At 40.9% G+C, this 15,409-nt stretch overlaps 1 protein-coding gene across 1 annotated transcript in view; it reads right to left on the bottom strand.

Annotated features, from left to right (window-relative positions):
* The window catches only part of ttll12 (tubulin tyrosine ligase-like family, member 12), a 51,740-nt gene extending 36,763 nt beyond the window's left edge, over nt 1-14,977 (bottom strand). The window contains exons 1-6 of the mRNA XM_020601340.1: nt 14,745-14,977; nt 13,398-13,573; nt 10,216-10,414; nt 8,149-8,308; nt 5,689-5,822; nt 122-198 (exon numbers count right to left, since the gene is read on the bottom strand). Of these exons, the coding sequence (XP_020456996.1) occupies nt 122-198; nt 5,689-5,822; nt 8,149-8,308; nt 10,216-10,414; nt 13,398-13,573; nt 14,745-14,885 (887 nt within the window). The 5' untranslated portion in view covers nt 14,886-14,977. The remainder of the gene's footprint in view (nt 1-121; nt 199-5,688; nt 5,823-8,148; nt 8,309-10,215; nt 10,415-13,397; nt 13,574-14,744) is intronic.
* Between the last annotated feature and the right edge of the window lie 432 nt (nt 14,978-15,409).

The raw sequence follows: 15,409 nt of genomic DNA, 5'->3' as shown, positions 1-15,409 counted from the left end.
TATATATAACTAAGAACAAATGGGGCTGCAAAGTGATCCTCAAACTTCTAAGAAGAATTTCCTTCACATTTCTCTCTTTTGATTGCTTGCTCATGGTGAGCAGATGAGATAAGACACTTACTTGAGAATTTTGTCCTTGGGCACAGTGTAGGGTTGGATTTCCAGTGGAAGCTGCTCCTTGTTCTCCTGTGCAATAGCCTTGAGAAACACACACAAAGGACAGTGAAGACTTAACAGCATCTTCTATTAGTGGGACTTTCTGAGGAATTAATGTTTCATTTAAAATAACTTCTCACATCAACACATGAAATTATGCATCCAAGTGAAACCCAAACTGTCTTATTTTAATGTTTTAACCAATGCTTTCTCTTTACAGCAAAATCTTAAGTCCACTTTTCTTTGGGGGGGACACACAAAACAACACATTTATAGGTCAAAGGACATAGCATAGGAAATAAGACATTGGGATTTTGACATTTAGTTTGTGTGTGTCTGAGGATGTGTAGTGTGGATGTATTCAACTCTATGCAGTCTGGTATTCAGTCTATACTGTATACTGTATTAAAAAAAGTCAGACTTTTTCAGAATAAAGCATTAAATGATAGTTTCTTTGAATGGTCATTATCTCCAGGGAGCTTCACATTCTTGTGAGCTTCCCTAAAATCCACCGGCGCTATTGTAAAAGTGGATTTTTTTTTTTTTTTTTGACTGCGCCTGGTTTTGTGGATATATTTTCCCTCCTGCTGCTGTACTGTGACCAGAGGTTGTGGAGAAAAACACAAGCCCTGGGGTTACTGCATGTCCAGGAAGGTTCCTGTGCAGGGATTCGCTGTTTTACCTGATTAGGTCTAACCTACAATCAGCCATCCAGTGAAGTCCCCTGCAGTGGTTAGTGTTCAACACATCAATGCTGGATTCCCCCGGAGCACAGTACCTGTTTGTTTTGACTGTTTGAGGCTGCATGTTATGTGTTTCTGGTTAACAAGCAAATTAACAATCCATGATGTTATTGTTAGTGCTACGCTACCTGTTGGGATTACTTTCACTACTTTGGGATTGTATGTGGTCCTGTTGGGGAAGACGCAGCAATCACCGGCTGGATTTACTGATGTTGGAGCTACTTGAAACAGAGTGATGTTTCAGTGGGACTTAATGGTAAGGTTAAAAAAAAAAAAACCCATATGTTTCATGCCCGTGTTAGGGTTGTTCTATCATAAACAAACAGACTAAATAGACAGAGGCCAATTTTATTTATATAAGGATCTCAGGAATTCCAGCCCTGTTAATCAGTCTCTGTCATGTGTTGAACTTGCCAGACAGAGCCTCTTTCAAGGACCCCACTGGCCATGTATTAGAACTGGATTGGACAAGCTCACAGTTCATGTGCACAGGAGCAAATGCAGGCACAGTCCTGTGAACCTCTGGGGCCTCTGTAGAAGACTCATTTGTTGAATAAAAATACAGGTGATTTTTGTCTTCAATATAATTTATGTGTGCCTGTGTAGGAGTAGTCGAATCTGATGCCTTTAATGCAGGGGGATATCTACAAAACCACATCTGGCAACACTCCGAGTACTTCCTCTACGTTAGTTTTCTCAGTATAAAACGGAGCTCATACCAGCAACATGTATATAGTATAGTTGGATTGGTTTCATTCCCTCACATTCTTTTGGTATTCAAACAATATTGTGAACTAGGTCACATGACAGTCTGAACCTCACAGTCTTGTTTGTGACGATAAATGTCTGGCCAGAGGTCTTATGTAAAATACCTGGAGGCTACAACTCTGCAAATAATGCTGATGTCTTCATCCCCGGCTTACTGGTGACTCTCTTTTATTCACTGCCTGAATTACTCCTTGTTCACTGCTAGATTTTGTCCATTACCATACCACCACACATGCCAGTAGGGGTGGGAATCTCTCTTTTTTTTTATTATTGAAACAAAGTAACACATTAACAAAACAGGACCAAACATGGGAGACAAGACAGCAGATACATGACATTACAAAAAGATAGTGTTTCACAAGACTGTAGTGTGAGGATGTGAAGTGTGGGTATTTCTAACTTATGCAATCTATGAAATGCAAGAAAAGAGAAAAGGAGGGGTGGGGGAAATAAATAAATAAATAAAAAATTACCAATAATAATAACAGTGGGGGTGGGAATCTCTGGTAAACTCAGGATTCGATTCCAATTCTTGCTGTCACAATTCCATTCAGAACCATTTTAAATTAAAAATGGATAAATAATTGAAAAATATAAATAAAAAAAGAAATGAAAAGAAGGGCACTATATTTTGGCTCTTACTCTAGTTTACTGTGTGTCATACAGCTGATTTCTGTCCTGTGCCCACCGAGCTGATAATGAAGCTTAACAGACAGTTCTGATGAGCATCAAAACCAAGTACTTAACTGCTACCGAGCAATATGTAGCATCCACAAGTCCAAAGCAGACATTTTGTAGAGATGTTTTTTTCCTGAGGAACTCAGAATATTCATAACTAATTCATTATTCCCTCTCCCACCTGGAAAATAAAGACTCCTACATCAAGATACTCTTTATTGACTACTGCTACGCTTTCAACACGGTCATCCCCCACAAACTGTCTACACCCCACCCTCTGCGACTGGCTCTTAGATTTTGTGTCACCTCCCACAAAGACAACATTATCCTAAAGTTTGTGGATGACACCGCAGTGATAGGTCGCATCATTGGTGGGGACGAAGCAGCCTACAGGAGGGAGGTGGCCGGTCTGGTGTCATGGTGCAAGGACAATAATCTCACCCTTAACATGGACAAGACGAAGGAGATGATAGTGGACATGAGGGAGGAGAGGAGATCTCATCAGCCACTGTTCATCCGGGGGCTCGAAGTGAAGAGGGTGAGCAGCTTCAAATACCTGGGCGTTCACATCAGTGAGGACCTCACTTGGACACTTAACACCACACAGCTGGTCAAGAAGGCCCAATGGCGGCTGTACTTCCTGAGGAGGCTGAGGAGGTTTGGCATGTCAACCAAGGATCCTTTGCAACCTCTACAGCTGCATCATTGAGAGCATCTTGACCAGCTGCATCACCGTGTGGTATGGCATTACTACTGCTATGGACCACAAGCGCCTGCAGAGAGTGGTAAAGACTGCGGAGAAGATCACCAGGACTCCACTTCCCTGTCTGCAGAGTCCGCAGGAGGGTTGCCTCGATCCTCAAGGACCCCACCCATCGCCAGCATGGACTGTTCACAACTCTACCCTCAGGCCGGAGGTACAGAAGTGTGAAATGCAGGACTTCTGGATTAAAGAACTCTTTCTTTCCCACTGCCATTAGATTCCTAAACAGTTGACAGGAGTTTATAATCATGGACTCTCTCACTTAACTGTTTACATTTTCAGTTTGTACATGTATAATTGCATACTCATTGCTGACTGTTGGACATACAGCTGATGTTGTTTATATTTCTAGTATATTTTTCACATTTTTTTAAAATTGCCTTTATTTTGCATTATTAATCTATTTTATACTTAAGACTTTATATTGTTTGGCATTCGTTGTGGCTTGCACAGAACTTCCTTCACTCCAAATTCAAACACTCCAAAGAATGCTCACATCACCCCAGTTCTTCAGTTCCTTCACTGGCTTCCGGTACAGTTTAGAATAGATTTTAAAATTTTACCGTTTGTGTTCAAGGCCATTAATGGTCTTGCGCCAGTCTATTTGACCGATCTTTTAATCATTTATACCCCGGTCAGAGCGCTGCGTTCCTCTGAGCATGTGTCTCTGGTTGTCCCGCAGGCAAGGTATAAAAAGTGGGGAGATCGTTCTTTCGTCGTGTATGCCCCTAAGCTCTGGAGCGCCCTGCCCCTGAGGTTCGATCTATAACGAAGTTAATGGTTTTTAAGTCTAAATTAAAGGCACATTTATTCAGACTGGCATGTGGCATCTAATATTTAGCAGCGATGCTATATAGGCCCTATAGGCCTTCCTGATTTTATAATTCGTAATCTTACTCTCTGTATTTTCACTCATTTGTATTCTACAGGAGTGTTATAGTTCTTACAGATCGTTGTTTTAAATTTGTGCAATGTTAACTTGTTTATGTATTTTGGCATGCTCTGTTTTATGTTTTACTGTGAAGCACTTTGAGCTCCCTTCAGTGTTGTAAAGCGCTATATAAACAAATAAATTATTATTATAGCAGAGGAAGAATTTCATTGTACAGGGAAACCCGTTTGTTGTGCATATGACAATAAACACTTTGAACTTGAACTTAATAAATTAACCTTGATTCCAGGCACTGCAAAGCAGGAGAGAGACTCAGTTGGACCCCAGCTCGACTCTGGCACAAAAAAGGCTTCAAACCAGAACTTCTGGCCATGTGAGCCCTGCCAACAGCTTAGTACACCCTGGCAGACCGATGTCTCATGAAAACCGTAGTTATTACCAAATTAAAGTCTCCAGCCTATCAAGACTGAGTTACTGTATTTTTCTCTCCGGAAGAACAAAGCGGAGCGCTCAGTTGTGCTGTTGTTAACGTTATGTCTGCAGCAGTGGAGAACAGCGTCTGCGCTGCAGCGTTACTACTAAAGAAAGCCATCATTATCCAAAACAGACACATAAAAACGGTGTTTTCTTTGTCCTACCAGTTTGAATGAAGTGTGGCACTGTGTCGCTGAGCTGTCTGGAGGTCAGTAAGAGGTCCTGCATTTCACACTTCTGAACTTCCGTCCAGAGGGCAGAGAAGTGAACAGTCCATGCTGGGGGTGGGTTGGATCTTTGAGGATGGAGGCAGCTTTCCTGCGCACCCTGCGGTGGTAAATGCTCTGCAGAGAGGGCAGTGGAGTCCTGGTGATCTCCGCAGTCTTTACCACTCTATGCAGGTGCTTGTGGTCCATAGCAGAAGTGCTGCCATACCAGACAGTGATGCAGCTGGTCCAGATGCTCTTAATGAACTGTAGAAGTTGCTGAGGATCCTAGGTGACATGCCAAACCTCCTCAGCCTCCTCAGGAGGTACAGCCACCGTCTGGCCTTCTTGACCAGCTGTATGGTGTTAAGTGTCCAAGTGAGGTCCTCACTGATGTGGACGCCCAGGTATTTGAAGCTGCTCGCCCTCTCCACTTCGAGCCCCCGGATGAACAATGGCCAGTGAGATCTCCTCTCCTTCCTCATGTCCACTATCATCTCCTTCATATTGTCCGTGTTGAGGCTGAGATTATTGTCCTTGCACCGTGACACCAGACCGGCCACCTCCCTCCTGTAGGCTGCTTCGTCCCCGCCAGTGATGCGACCTATCACTGTGGTGTCGTCTGTGAACTTTAGGATGATGTTGTCTTTGTGGGAGGTGACACAGTCGTGGGTGAACAGGGTGTAGAGGATATTCACATAGTTCTCCAAACTTGTTTTTCAAAACTCATTATCAAGCAAATACACACGTAAATGAATTCCTTATCTGAAGATGAACTAACGTTACAACTATAGATGTACAACACAACTCTTGTATGTGCATGCTGTTTGTGAGCAACACTGGCTTCACGGTTGAGTTCCATCTTTTTCGTTCTGTCAACATTGTGACAATTTTTTATGAATTTTTTTTTTTTTTAGCATTGGTGAATCAATTTTTTTCCTCTCACTTCAGCATGGCAGTGGAACAAGTGAAGTGTTGTGTGTGATGAATCAGGCTGACAGTCCTCACCTCAAAGAATGAGTCTGGGGGTTCGGTGGTGGCACTGCTGACGCCTTCTAGATCAGCAGGTATCCATGGTAACAGACGGCATTTCCTCACCAGGGTGTTTGCCTCTCCATATGTATAATCACGGGTTACTTCATCTGTGGAAGTAATAAAATGCACAGCTCTGCTCAGTGCTTTCCAGTTCCCTACTCTGTCTGTGGCTCTCAGCTTCAAGCACACTAGTTCTTACTGAAGAGTGAAAACTTTTAAATCAAAAAGGAAATTGTGAATTTGTTGGGGACTATTTTCAGTGGTGCATTAATCCATATTTGGTGCTCTAGTGAGTTTTTGTGGCAGCAAGATGGTATATGTGGGACTGAGTCAAAATAAACTACAGCGTGTGTGTATTTTCATGGTGATGAAGGAACATCTGACCCAGTGCAAGTGTGGCTCGCTGATGTGTCTGTAATAGTTTTTCAGACACCAATGGAGCTCTGTGGTACAGTGGAAGAAGATATATCAGGCTGTGGGGAAAACACAAAAAAAATCACCAGACTTTCTTTCTTTAAGGTTTTTCTTCCTGAGGCCACTGAGAAGGAAGAAGTAATGCTGGCCTTCGGTGACTGAATTAACCTTACAGGAAGAGCTACAGGAAGCCAGAAGACAAACTGTCTCTTTGCAAACAGAAGTCTCTAAAGAACAACAAGAGTATATCAAAGAATATTAGAATTCCCAAAACTCAAGGAAGCAGAGAATGAGGAAATGACAGGAAAGCAGGTAAAGGAGGTGAAAGTGTCGCCTGATCCAGAAGAGAATGCACCCTTGATGGAAAACACCACAATAGAGGAAGAAGAGCGCACAGAGGAGCTGATGGTAAATTTGTATTCTCCTATCACACTCGGACCAATGGTAGAATAATTATTAAACCTCTGGGAAGAGGAAAAGGAAGAAATTGAGGAGAATGAAGATTATGTATTGATGTACGAGTGGATGGATGAACTGCACCCTGAGGAGGAAGAGGAAAACAGCAAGAGGGAATGGAAAAGGGAGAAATTAATTAAGTGATAACTAAAGGCATAAAGTAGGAAGCTGAAGCAATCAACAAGTAAGGATTATTATGAACATAACTTGCTTAAAATGTTTTGCTTAATGAATAGTAATGAAATGTTTGACAAAGTATAAGAGTGATTTTATTTCAAGAATGCCTTTGATCTGATAATTATAAAATGTAATGGTGTTCATGTAATTAGACTGAACTGTTCAAGTGAGCAGTAGAAGCTGAGAAAGAGGAGTGGGGAAAACAGTGAGTCATGGTGACAGTTGGTGGTTACAGGCACAGCCCGGGTGTGGGCCGGGAGTGAACCAAGAGGTAATACAATAGACCCAACTGTCTGAATGCCAGAGACAGTGACAGTTGATAAAATGGGGACGTCTGATTGGGGAAGAGAAGGCAGCCTAACTCACAGAAACCCTTTAAAAACCACAATTAAAAGAGGGACAGAGAGACATTCAGGAATTGCTGCCAGATGCTCTGCTTATTTTCTGAGGTCTTGAAGACTGGAGCAGCTCAGGGAAGCAAGCCAGGAAGACATCAACAGCAACTTCATATCCCCTCATTCCCTTTCAAAGGAACAAAAGAAAGATACAGAGCCACTGCCACAAGGGGGATGCAATGATGGATACCTGGACTGTTCGGCAAAATTCCATAATTCAGCAAGAGGATGCAAGAGTCCTTGCCTAGAGGGAAATGGCATTGGAATTGCAATTCTCAACAAAATCTAACCACCAGAAGCTTGAACCAACCAGTGACTGGTGATCAGGGAGAGATTCTTTGACTTTTATTCAGTAATGTGAGAGCCCATTGTGAGGATTTTATTAGAGGAGAGAGCTTAAACTAATGATTAGAAATAGCTTTTGTTGATCTTCAGAGCTTGGTTATAAAAGTAAAGTAGTGCTGACTAATTATTAAAAACCAAATTTCTAACGATTCTAAAATAAAATTGTATTAAAAGATACTCTACATAAATCAGTCGATTATCTACTTATTCCAAGTTATATTTTATGAAGTGAGTGTTAACCAGTGTCAGCTAAACACTGTAAATAAAAATCCTGGTCTCACATGGCCAATGTCACGGGTTTTATGGGTTATTTCAGACCAAACTAAACACTTCCTCAAAGAGCCAAAGTATACTGGCTCCTAAAAGTTTCCCAGTATTGTAACATCTGAAGGTATAAGGAAGTAGCTGCCTATCACTGCAGATTGATCTTAATTTAGGAGGATTTGGGTCTTGCCTTGAATTGATAACATGAAAGTGGGAGGTCTGCGGGGTAGCCTGGTTTCAGGTTCATGGTAGTCAATTACTGAGTGAGTATTTGCACCTAAAAACCTCGAGCAGCGTTTGAAACTTTAATTCCTAAGTCCAGGGGTTAGCAAATCATGGCCTTCAGACACTTTCTCTGTTTTTTGTGTAGTTGTGCATTCACCTCCCTCCTGCAGGTCATGCAGAGGCCACAGGACAGTGTAGGCCAACTGGCCCTGTATGTAGAAGAAGGGAGCCATGCCACAGCTGGGGTGGTCAGAGTGCTGCACCTGGGAGCCAAACTCATCCATGATGTACCACACAGGAGCCTTCTCCTCCGCTGTCTGCACATGAAAACAAAAAGTGACGACTGATGTGGAGGATGACAAAAAGATGACTGACACTATGCCCATGTCTACAGACTTGTGGTTTAATCTGTGCAAGTACTCCTTCCTATTTTGGCCTTTTTATGTTGCATTACATTCATTTATCAGACTTCGAGAGTAATTGTTCCCGTGAGAAAGTAGCTTATTAGATACAAATGCTGGCACGGTACTGGTGCCACTTACAAGGTGAAACGTGTACTAAAGAATCATGCAAGTATCTTTTAACTATGAATTAAAGTAATTTATTTGTTTTAATCATTTCTTAAAAAAAAAAAAAGGCTAGAGGGAGATGGAAATAATTGTGTTAAGAAGGAGGGACTTGAGCCAATTATCTGACATCTTTATGACACAGCTGTCTTTTTCAAAGTACTTTTGGACACAGTGTTGGAGAGGGTCTTAGACCTATTTCCTGGTCCAGGCTGAGACTGTTTCTTCTGTCAAAAGCATAGATCGAGTTCTAAATGTGTCCATAAGAAATGTTTGTATGAACAAGAAAATTGAACTTCTTGCAGAGAACAATGATAAATCTAATTTGTTCTATATTTATCTGCTTGGGCATGTACAGACATAAAGGACAAATATTATTGTCTTTTACATAAAGACATGCTTCCAGAATGCTAAATATGGACACCCACGGCCCTTTGAAAGTCCACTGTAATGTGTAGAGCTGTTGTGGACAAAAGTTGCATTAAAGCATCGTCAGAGCAGACGTGTGAGAAAGCGTGATATCATTCACCACACTGATGACACAGTCTAATTGTGTGGATGCTGTAAAGCATCCACACTATGCTCTCCTGTTCTTTATTTATTATTATTATTATTCTGGGATCTTCCCCCTTTTTTGGCACTTAAGTCCAGCATACTTTCAGCTATACAGGCCATTGAGGTCTTGATCTGTTCAACTCTTCAAGGACATTCCTGCATGTACTCAAAAACTTGTTGCATCATTCCCAAAAAGACTCATGGCTGTATTAGCTCAAAAGGGTGCTTCTACTAAATACTGAGCAAAGGGTCTGAATACTTATGACCATGTGATATTTCAGTTTTTCTTTTTTAATAAATCTGCAAAAATGTCAAAAATTCTGTGTTTTTCTGTCAATATGGGGTGCTGTGTGTACATTAATGAGGAAAAAAATGAACTTAAATGATTTTAGCATATGGCTGCAATATAACATTCATTCTACTTCGTATTATCAGAGCTCTTGGGACTTGTCATCTCACAGAGCCCAGCGCTGTAATAACTCTGCATTTAACCAGAAGAAAATAAATCTACGTAAAGCTGATTCTTGTTTCCTGAGTGTTACTTCTTGGGGCCTTCAGATAAAAGAACCAGGTGAATCTAAAAGACAAATACACAGACAATATCACGACAAGAGTTTCACAGGTTATTCACTTTATGTGGTGGTGAAATTAAAGAAAGCACAAAACTGTGCATACACATGGTTAATAAATGAGGCCCCAGGTCTAAACCACTACACTTACACTTGTCAGACCTGGACTAGAATAATCTAAAGAAGCCGTGTTAAACACAGTTCCAGGTTTGTGATTAAATTCTGTATAGTTTCCCAGCTGTGTTCAAAGACAGAAAAAAGCACATGCTCTTTTTTAACATTTAGAAAACTGTGACTATGCCTGGTTCTGTTTTATAAATCTCAGTCATTGTAGAAAAGTGAGCACACACTCCATCCCCACTGCCACTTCCACATTTCACCATAAATAGATGTAGAAATGCCCTTAAAACATCCATGTGCGTATCATTACCTCTGCCTGTTTCACTACTCATTAGACCTGTCATTGGGTAAAACAGCAAATACGTTGTAACAATAGTGTCTGAGAGGGAGGATGAGGTTTCCTAATATACGTACCCCCTGAGAGAGCTGGTAAGTCTGGTTGTACTTCCACATGCGCTCCATCACCAGTTCCACTGTGTCTGGGTCAGGGGCCTCGCCGTGGAAGTCCACCCCCATGAGGGTGGCCATTCTGGGCAGCAGGCCTGGGATCTGCTCCAGCTGCTGACGGGCGTGATCCACACGGTATGTCCAGGCATGATCCACAAGGAAAATACTGCAAGAAGAAAGATGCTCAGATATTCATTGTAGAGACTCCCTTTAAAGAGCATAGTTTTATCCATTTATCATCATCCGCTTATCATGGTGGCAGCAAGTTCAGCAAGGTAGTCCAGACATCCCACTCCCTGGCAACGTATTCCAGCTCCTCTGGCAGGATTCGAAGGCGTTCCCAGGCCAGATGAGATATACTGTATAATCTCTCCAGCATGTTTTGGGTCTGCCCCAGGGTCTCCTACCAGTTGGATGTGCCTGGAAGACCTCCAAAGGGAGGCGCCCTGGAGGTATCCTGATAAGATGCCAGAACCACCTCACCTGGCTCCTTTCGATGTGAAGGAGCAGAGGTTCTACTCTGAGCCCCTTCTGGATGTCTGAACTATAGTTTTATTGAAATCAATAAAAGTTTGCTAAGGTTTTTTTGTGTGGGTGTTGGGGGGGGGCAAAGTAGATGAGGTTTTGTTGTTTTTAATAGAGCTTGCCTTTTTTTTTTAAGATTGAATAATTTGAGCATGTTACCTGTGGGGTGTCTGATGACAAAACCAAACCAAACTATTAGGTTAGTTTTTTGTCTTGTTTAATTTCAGATTCTTGAAAATGCACTATTGCTGCAGGGGGACATCTCAAATGCACAACCAGTTGAAAACAAAATAACTTTTGTCTGTGCCAAAAGGAAATAAAAAGTTTTTTAAAAAGATCTTCCACAGCTTTTGGGGGGCAGGAACATTAAAAGGGTCAAATGTGTGGTAACATTGTCTAACTGTGCTACAAACAGCCATGGCCTTGACCTCTTACTGACTCCACTTGAAGAGGTAGTGAATTGCCTCAGCAGCAGCAACTCTGTGTGCTGATGTAATGTAAGTTAAGAGTGGGGTGGCAGATTTATGGCAGAATTACTGTTTATTCATATCTTAAGAGAACACCATGTCTGTTTAGTTTTCAGTTAATCTGCTGTAAGTGCAGACTAATGGGATGAATCTGGAGATGGGCATAAAAAAAAACATTCAAAAAATGTAAAAGACTGTGGTAGGAAAATGATCAGTGTAATCTAGACTATTTCAAATCTCAAAAGACCTTCACTTTCTTAACACTTATTTTATGCTACTTAGCTTCTAGTTGGTTGACCCTGTAGTGGTTAAAAATAAACCAGATTCCAGAAGAAATATGTAATAGAACAGTATGTAGCTCATATAGATCTTATTTGGTATTAGCTTGTGTAAGGAAGAGCTGAGTGATTATGGGTTTATTAAGTTCATGTGAGGTGGACAATGGGCTTATGTAAGTGGTTATATAGTTAATACTTAGAATCCTAGTTAGATCCTAAGTATGGTCAGAGATGTTCCTTGGTGAGGGCCTCTGCCAGAACATTGGGAGTCAACCTCCCAGGAAGGCTGTAGAGGGTTCCCAGAATGGAGTGAGAAGGGGGGCCGATAGACGTCAAGACGGACAGAGTCCAGCTGTTGGGAAGTGGCTATGGAGCTGATAAAAAGGAGTGAGCCTGAGGAGAGAGAAGATGACCATGCTGCAGTAAACAGTAGACGAGGTACTTTTTGGGGACCCAGCCGGCTGGGGAAGACGCTGACTGACTCAGGACAGACAACAACTGATTTGACTGACTGGTGCTCTGACAATCTTTAGGTTTTATCTATCACAGTGCAGGAGGAGAGTCTCTGTTCTCTGATCTCTGTTCCCTAACTACAAGATTATCTGTTTAAATACTACTCTATTGAGAATAACTGTAATATTAAATGATCCTTTGAATTGTAATGGTTTGTCTGAATTAATTTAGTCGTTATCACACTCTTGCCACGACAACCCAGAATGGCTTTGGCATTGTTGTTGCTCTAGGTAACAGATGCTAACTGGCTACATCTTGTAGCAGTTGTTAAGTCTGCTATGTTTAGAAGCGGTGAGGAATGTGGATGCTGTTACGCCACCATCATAAAAAATAAGAGCACAGAAGAAAAATGTGACATTATGAAATATGAAAAAAGTGTTAGAGAAAATATCATTATGAAACAAAACCATTTTTGAAAAGGGGTATTTTTAAATAGAGATATATGTAATGAAAAATAATATAAGATAGTTATTATAAAAATTAAAGCTGAAATAACACTATATTAAATTTAGCTTTAAAAATGTCAATTCATACATTTGTGTATGACTATTCTATCATATTAGAATGAATAGTTAAGATTATATTTCAGAATACATAAGTTCACATATTGCATGTCACAGATATGTTTATGAAGTTACTACTCACCCAATTATATGTTCACTAAAATGACGAGAAACTGTATGAGTTACTGTATGAATATTGAAAGACACTGTGTGATATTGCAGGCCCTTGAGATTGAAAGTCTGGTGCACTGAGTAGCTTTCCAAGGTCTCATCATCCCACAGGATTCCATTAGATTTGTTGCCTTTTCTCCACAAGAGCTCATTATTCCCTCTGAGCTTTGAAGCCAGGGGAGTTAGGGTTTGATAAGATACTAAGATTCACACCAAGGTTATAATCAGATTTTGGCCTAGAAGAAACAGTTGCCTGGTAAAATAGCTATTTTCATACACACACACAGGAAGTGTCAGATCTTCCTCCCTCTCTAGGAAAACTGTCTTTCCACATTGGAGCAGGAGGGACCTGGATGGATGGACCAATGGGACAGCACGAGAGGCACCAGATTAAGCTACTTTTTCAAAATTGTATAAGAAATTGGGTTCCAGGAGGGTAGGCAGGCGTTCCCCTTGTCCTGAAGACAAGCTGAACGGTTTTGCTGTTTAGGGTCAGGGCTTCAGATAGAGACGGAACCCAGAGCTCTGTAAATTGCTTTATTCGATTGTCTATTCAATTGTGATAATTGAATGTTTAAAAGTGATATTTGACTCCGATCATTCTTCATAAAAGAACACGCTGCAACACAAATCCCATAACATACTTTTAGTACGTCTGTCAAGTGGAATTGTTGGGCCTCTGCCGCCCTCACCTGGTCAGCTCAGAGGTTTGCAGCCCACTCTCCCGGGTCACAACCACTTTACAGCGGATCACAGCTGCAGGATTGTCCTTCTGTTTCTCTTCAGTGTCTCCGTTTCCCCCCTGCTCATTCTCGTCGTCTTCTTCTTGAAATTGCATGATTCCAAAAACTTCCCCAGCATCATAAATCTGTGACATATGTAGTGATTAAAACAAACAGTATATGTTTAGCAGTTAATTCTTTGTTAACATGTGCTATGGTATATATTGCATATAATACTGTATATTAGAATAGACTTCCAGTGTTAGTTGAGGAAAATGCTTATGTAACAAGGAAAGGTCAGCGACCTTTTGTTCTCTCTCTGTGCTGTTCCAAGGGGAAATCAGTTGAGAGCTGAGGTAATGAAGGAAGAACGCCAGGAAGAGAGAGATGGAAATAAAAAGTAGCAGGAGGGTTGATCAGGCGCTTTTTGCGTGAAGACCCGGGGGAGAAGATGTACTCCAGACTACCTGACTTCCTCTGTAGAGTGACAGACTAAAAACTAACAAGGCGATCCTGTCTCCTGTCCTCAATCATAGTTCAATAATATTGTTCAATAAATGATTCTTGGCACTGCAGTCATTTTCTCACACAAACACAATCAGCATATTCTCTTGTAACTTCACCAAAAAAATGTCAATGTTAGGTTTGCTTGCCTTTTATCACTGGCACACGCCACTCATGAAGCCATTTAACACTATTAATACATTATTAGTTCCACTTTTCGACCCGGCATGCATCCGATAATCCAAACAGCATTTATTTTAATAAGATTCCACACTTGAAAATTCTAGTGATTCTCTGAATTTGCTAAGCAAATACCTCTACCCCAAGTGGCATGTGAAATATGATAGAAATGTGATTAAAACAGCGGGTTAAATGTCGCTTATTGCTTGCGGAATTTACCACAGGAGCAAACACACCCCTTATGTTTTTTGCTATGCTCAATCCGACGTGCAAATAACAAAAGAGAATTAAAATCATTAGCTTTTTATGCGGGTTTGGCAGAACCAAGACTTAAATGTTTTAGCAGGCAATATTCGATGATGAAACGCAGAATAAAATTATAATATAATATAATAAAGTAACTTTATAAAGTATAGTTGTACAACGTTAAATTACGTTATTTGCCCTAACCTGTTTTAGATAAGCTTATGTGCATCCCAAAATGTGGAAGAAGAAGATATTTAACAAAGTGTATTTCAGTGTTGAACCAGTTTATCTCGCCGCTGGATGTATTCTACCTTGAATGTTTCACTTACTATCATAACTGAGCGTGTGCGTTAGAGTTATTGTTATCCTAGTTAGCAGAGGACAGACCTCGTTTGTGATTTTGTGATGCAGGCTCCTCCAATACATCTGGGGAATTCCTGAGGACCGCAGGGCCCCGGCGTGTAGCGCCTCGAAGGCTCGGAACTCCTCGTCCTCGTCCCCATTCATAACTATTTGGTCTGTTGCCATTACAACTACAACAAACTATCACTCACGTGGAAGATCCCTGAGTAAACGCGGAAAAAAGAACATGACAGCTGACCTAGCGGTGCATTGTGGGAGTTTTTGTATCAACTTTGATGATGTCAGTGAACACGTGATCAGTATGGAGCATTTCTGTTTAAGTATAGCGCAATTATTTCAGCCTACATTGAGGAAACAATGTGACAGTGCTAAAAAGTAGCTAGGTACAAAATTTTGCTCAGGTACAGTGTTGAAGTACAATTATGAGATGCTTTAGTATTTGAGTTACTTTACAGAAAACTAATATAATAAAAAACATATAATAAACAAATACATTGTGTATTAAGAGTTTAGTGATGATACTGAAATTCACAACACTGCCATGCAGTATGTAGTCATTGAAATTAGTCCCCCATTATTAGCTGATGCTAATACTTATGTATTTGTGCGTGTTATTTATTTATCTACTTCATATTTCATTTGTATTGTGTGGCATTCATGTAGACAGCAAAGTAAGAATTTCATTGTAC

Source organism: Monopterus albus, unplaced genomic scaffold (assembly GCF_001952655.1).
Source record: "Monopterus albus unplaced genomic scaffold, M_albus_1.0 scaffold51.1, whole genome shotgun sequence".
NCBI lineage: Eukaryota > Metazoa > Chordata > Actinopteri > Synbranchiformes > Synbranchidae > Monopterus > Monopterus albus.
The sequence above is the reverse complement of the archived record's forward strand: the minus strand, read 5'-3'. Positions and strand labels throughout refer to the sequence as shown.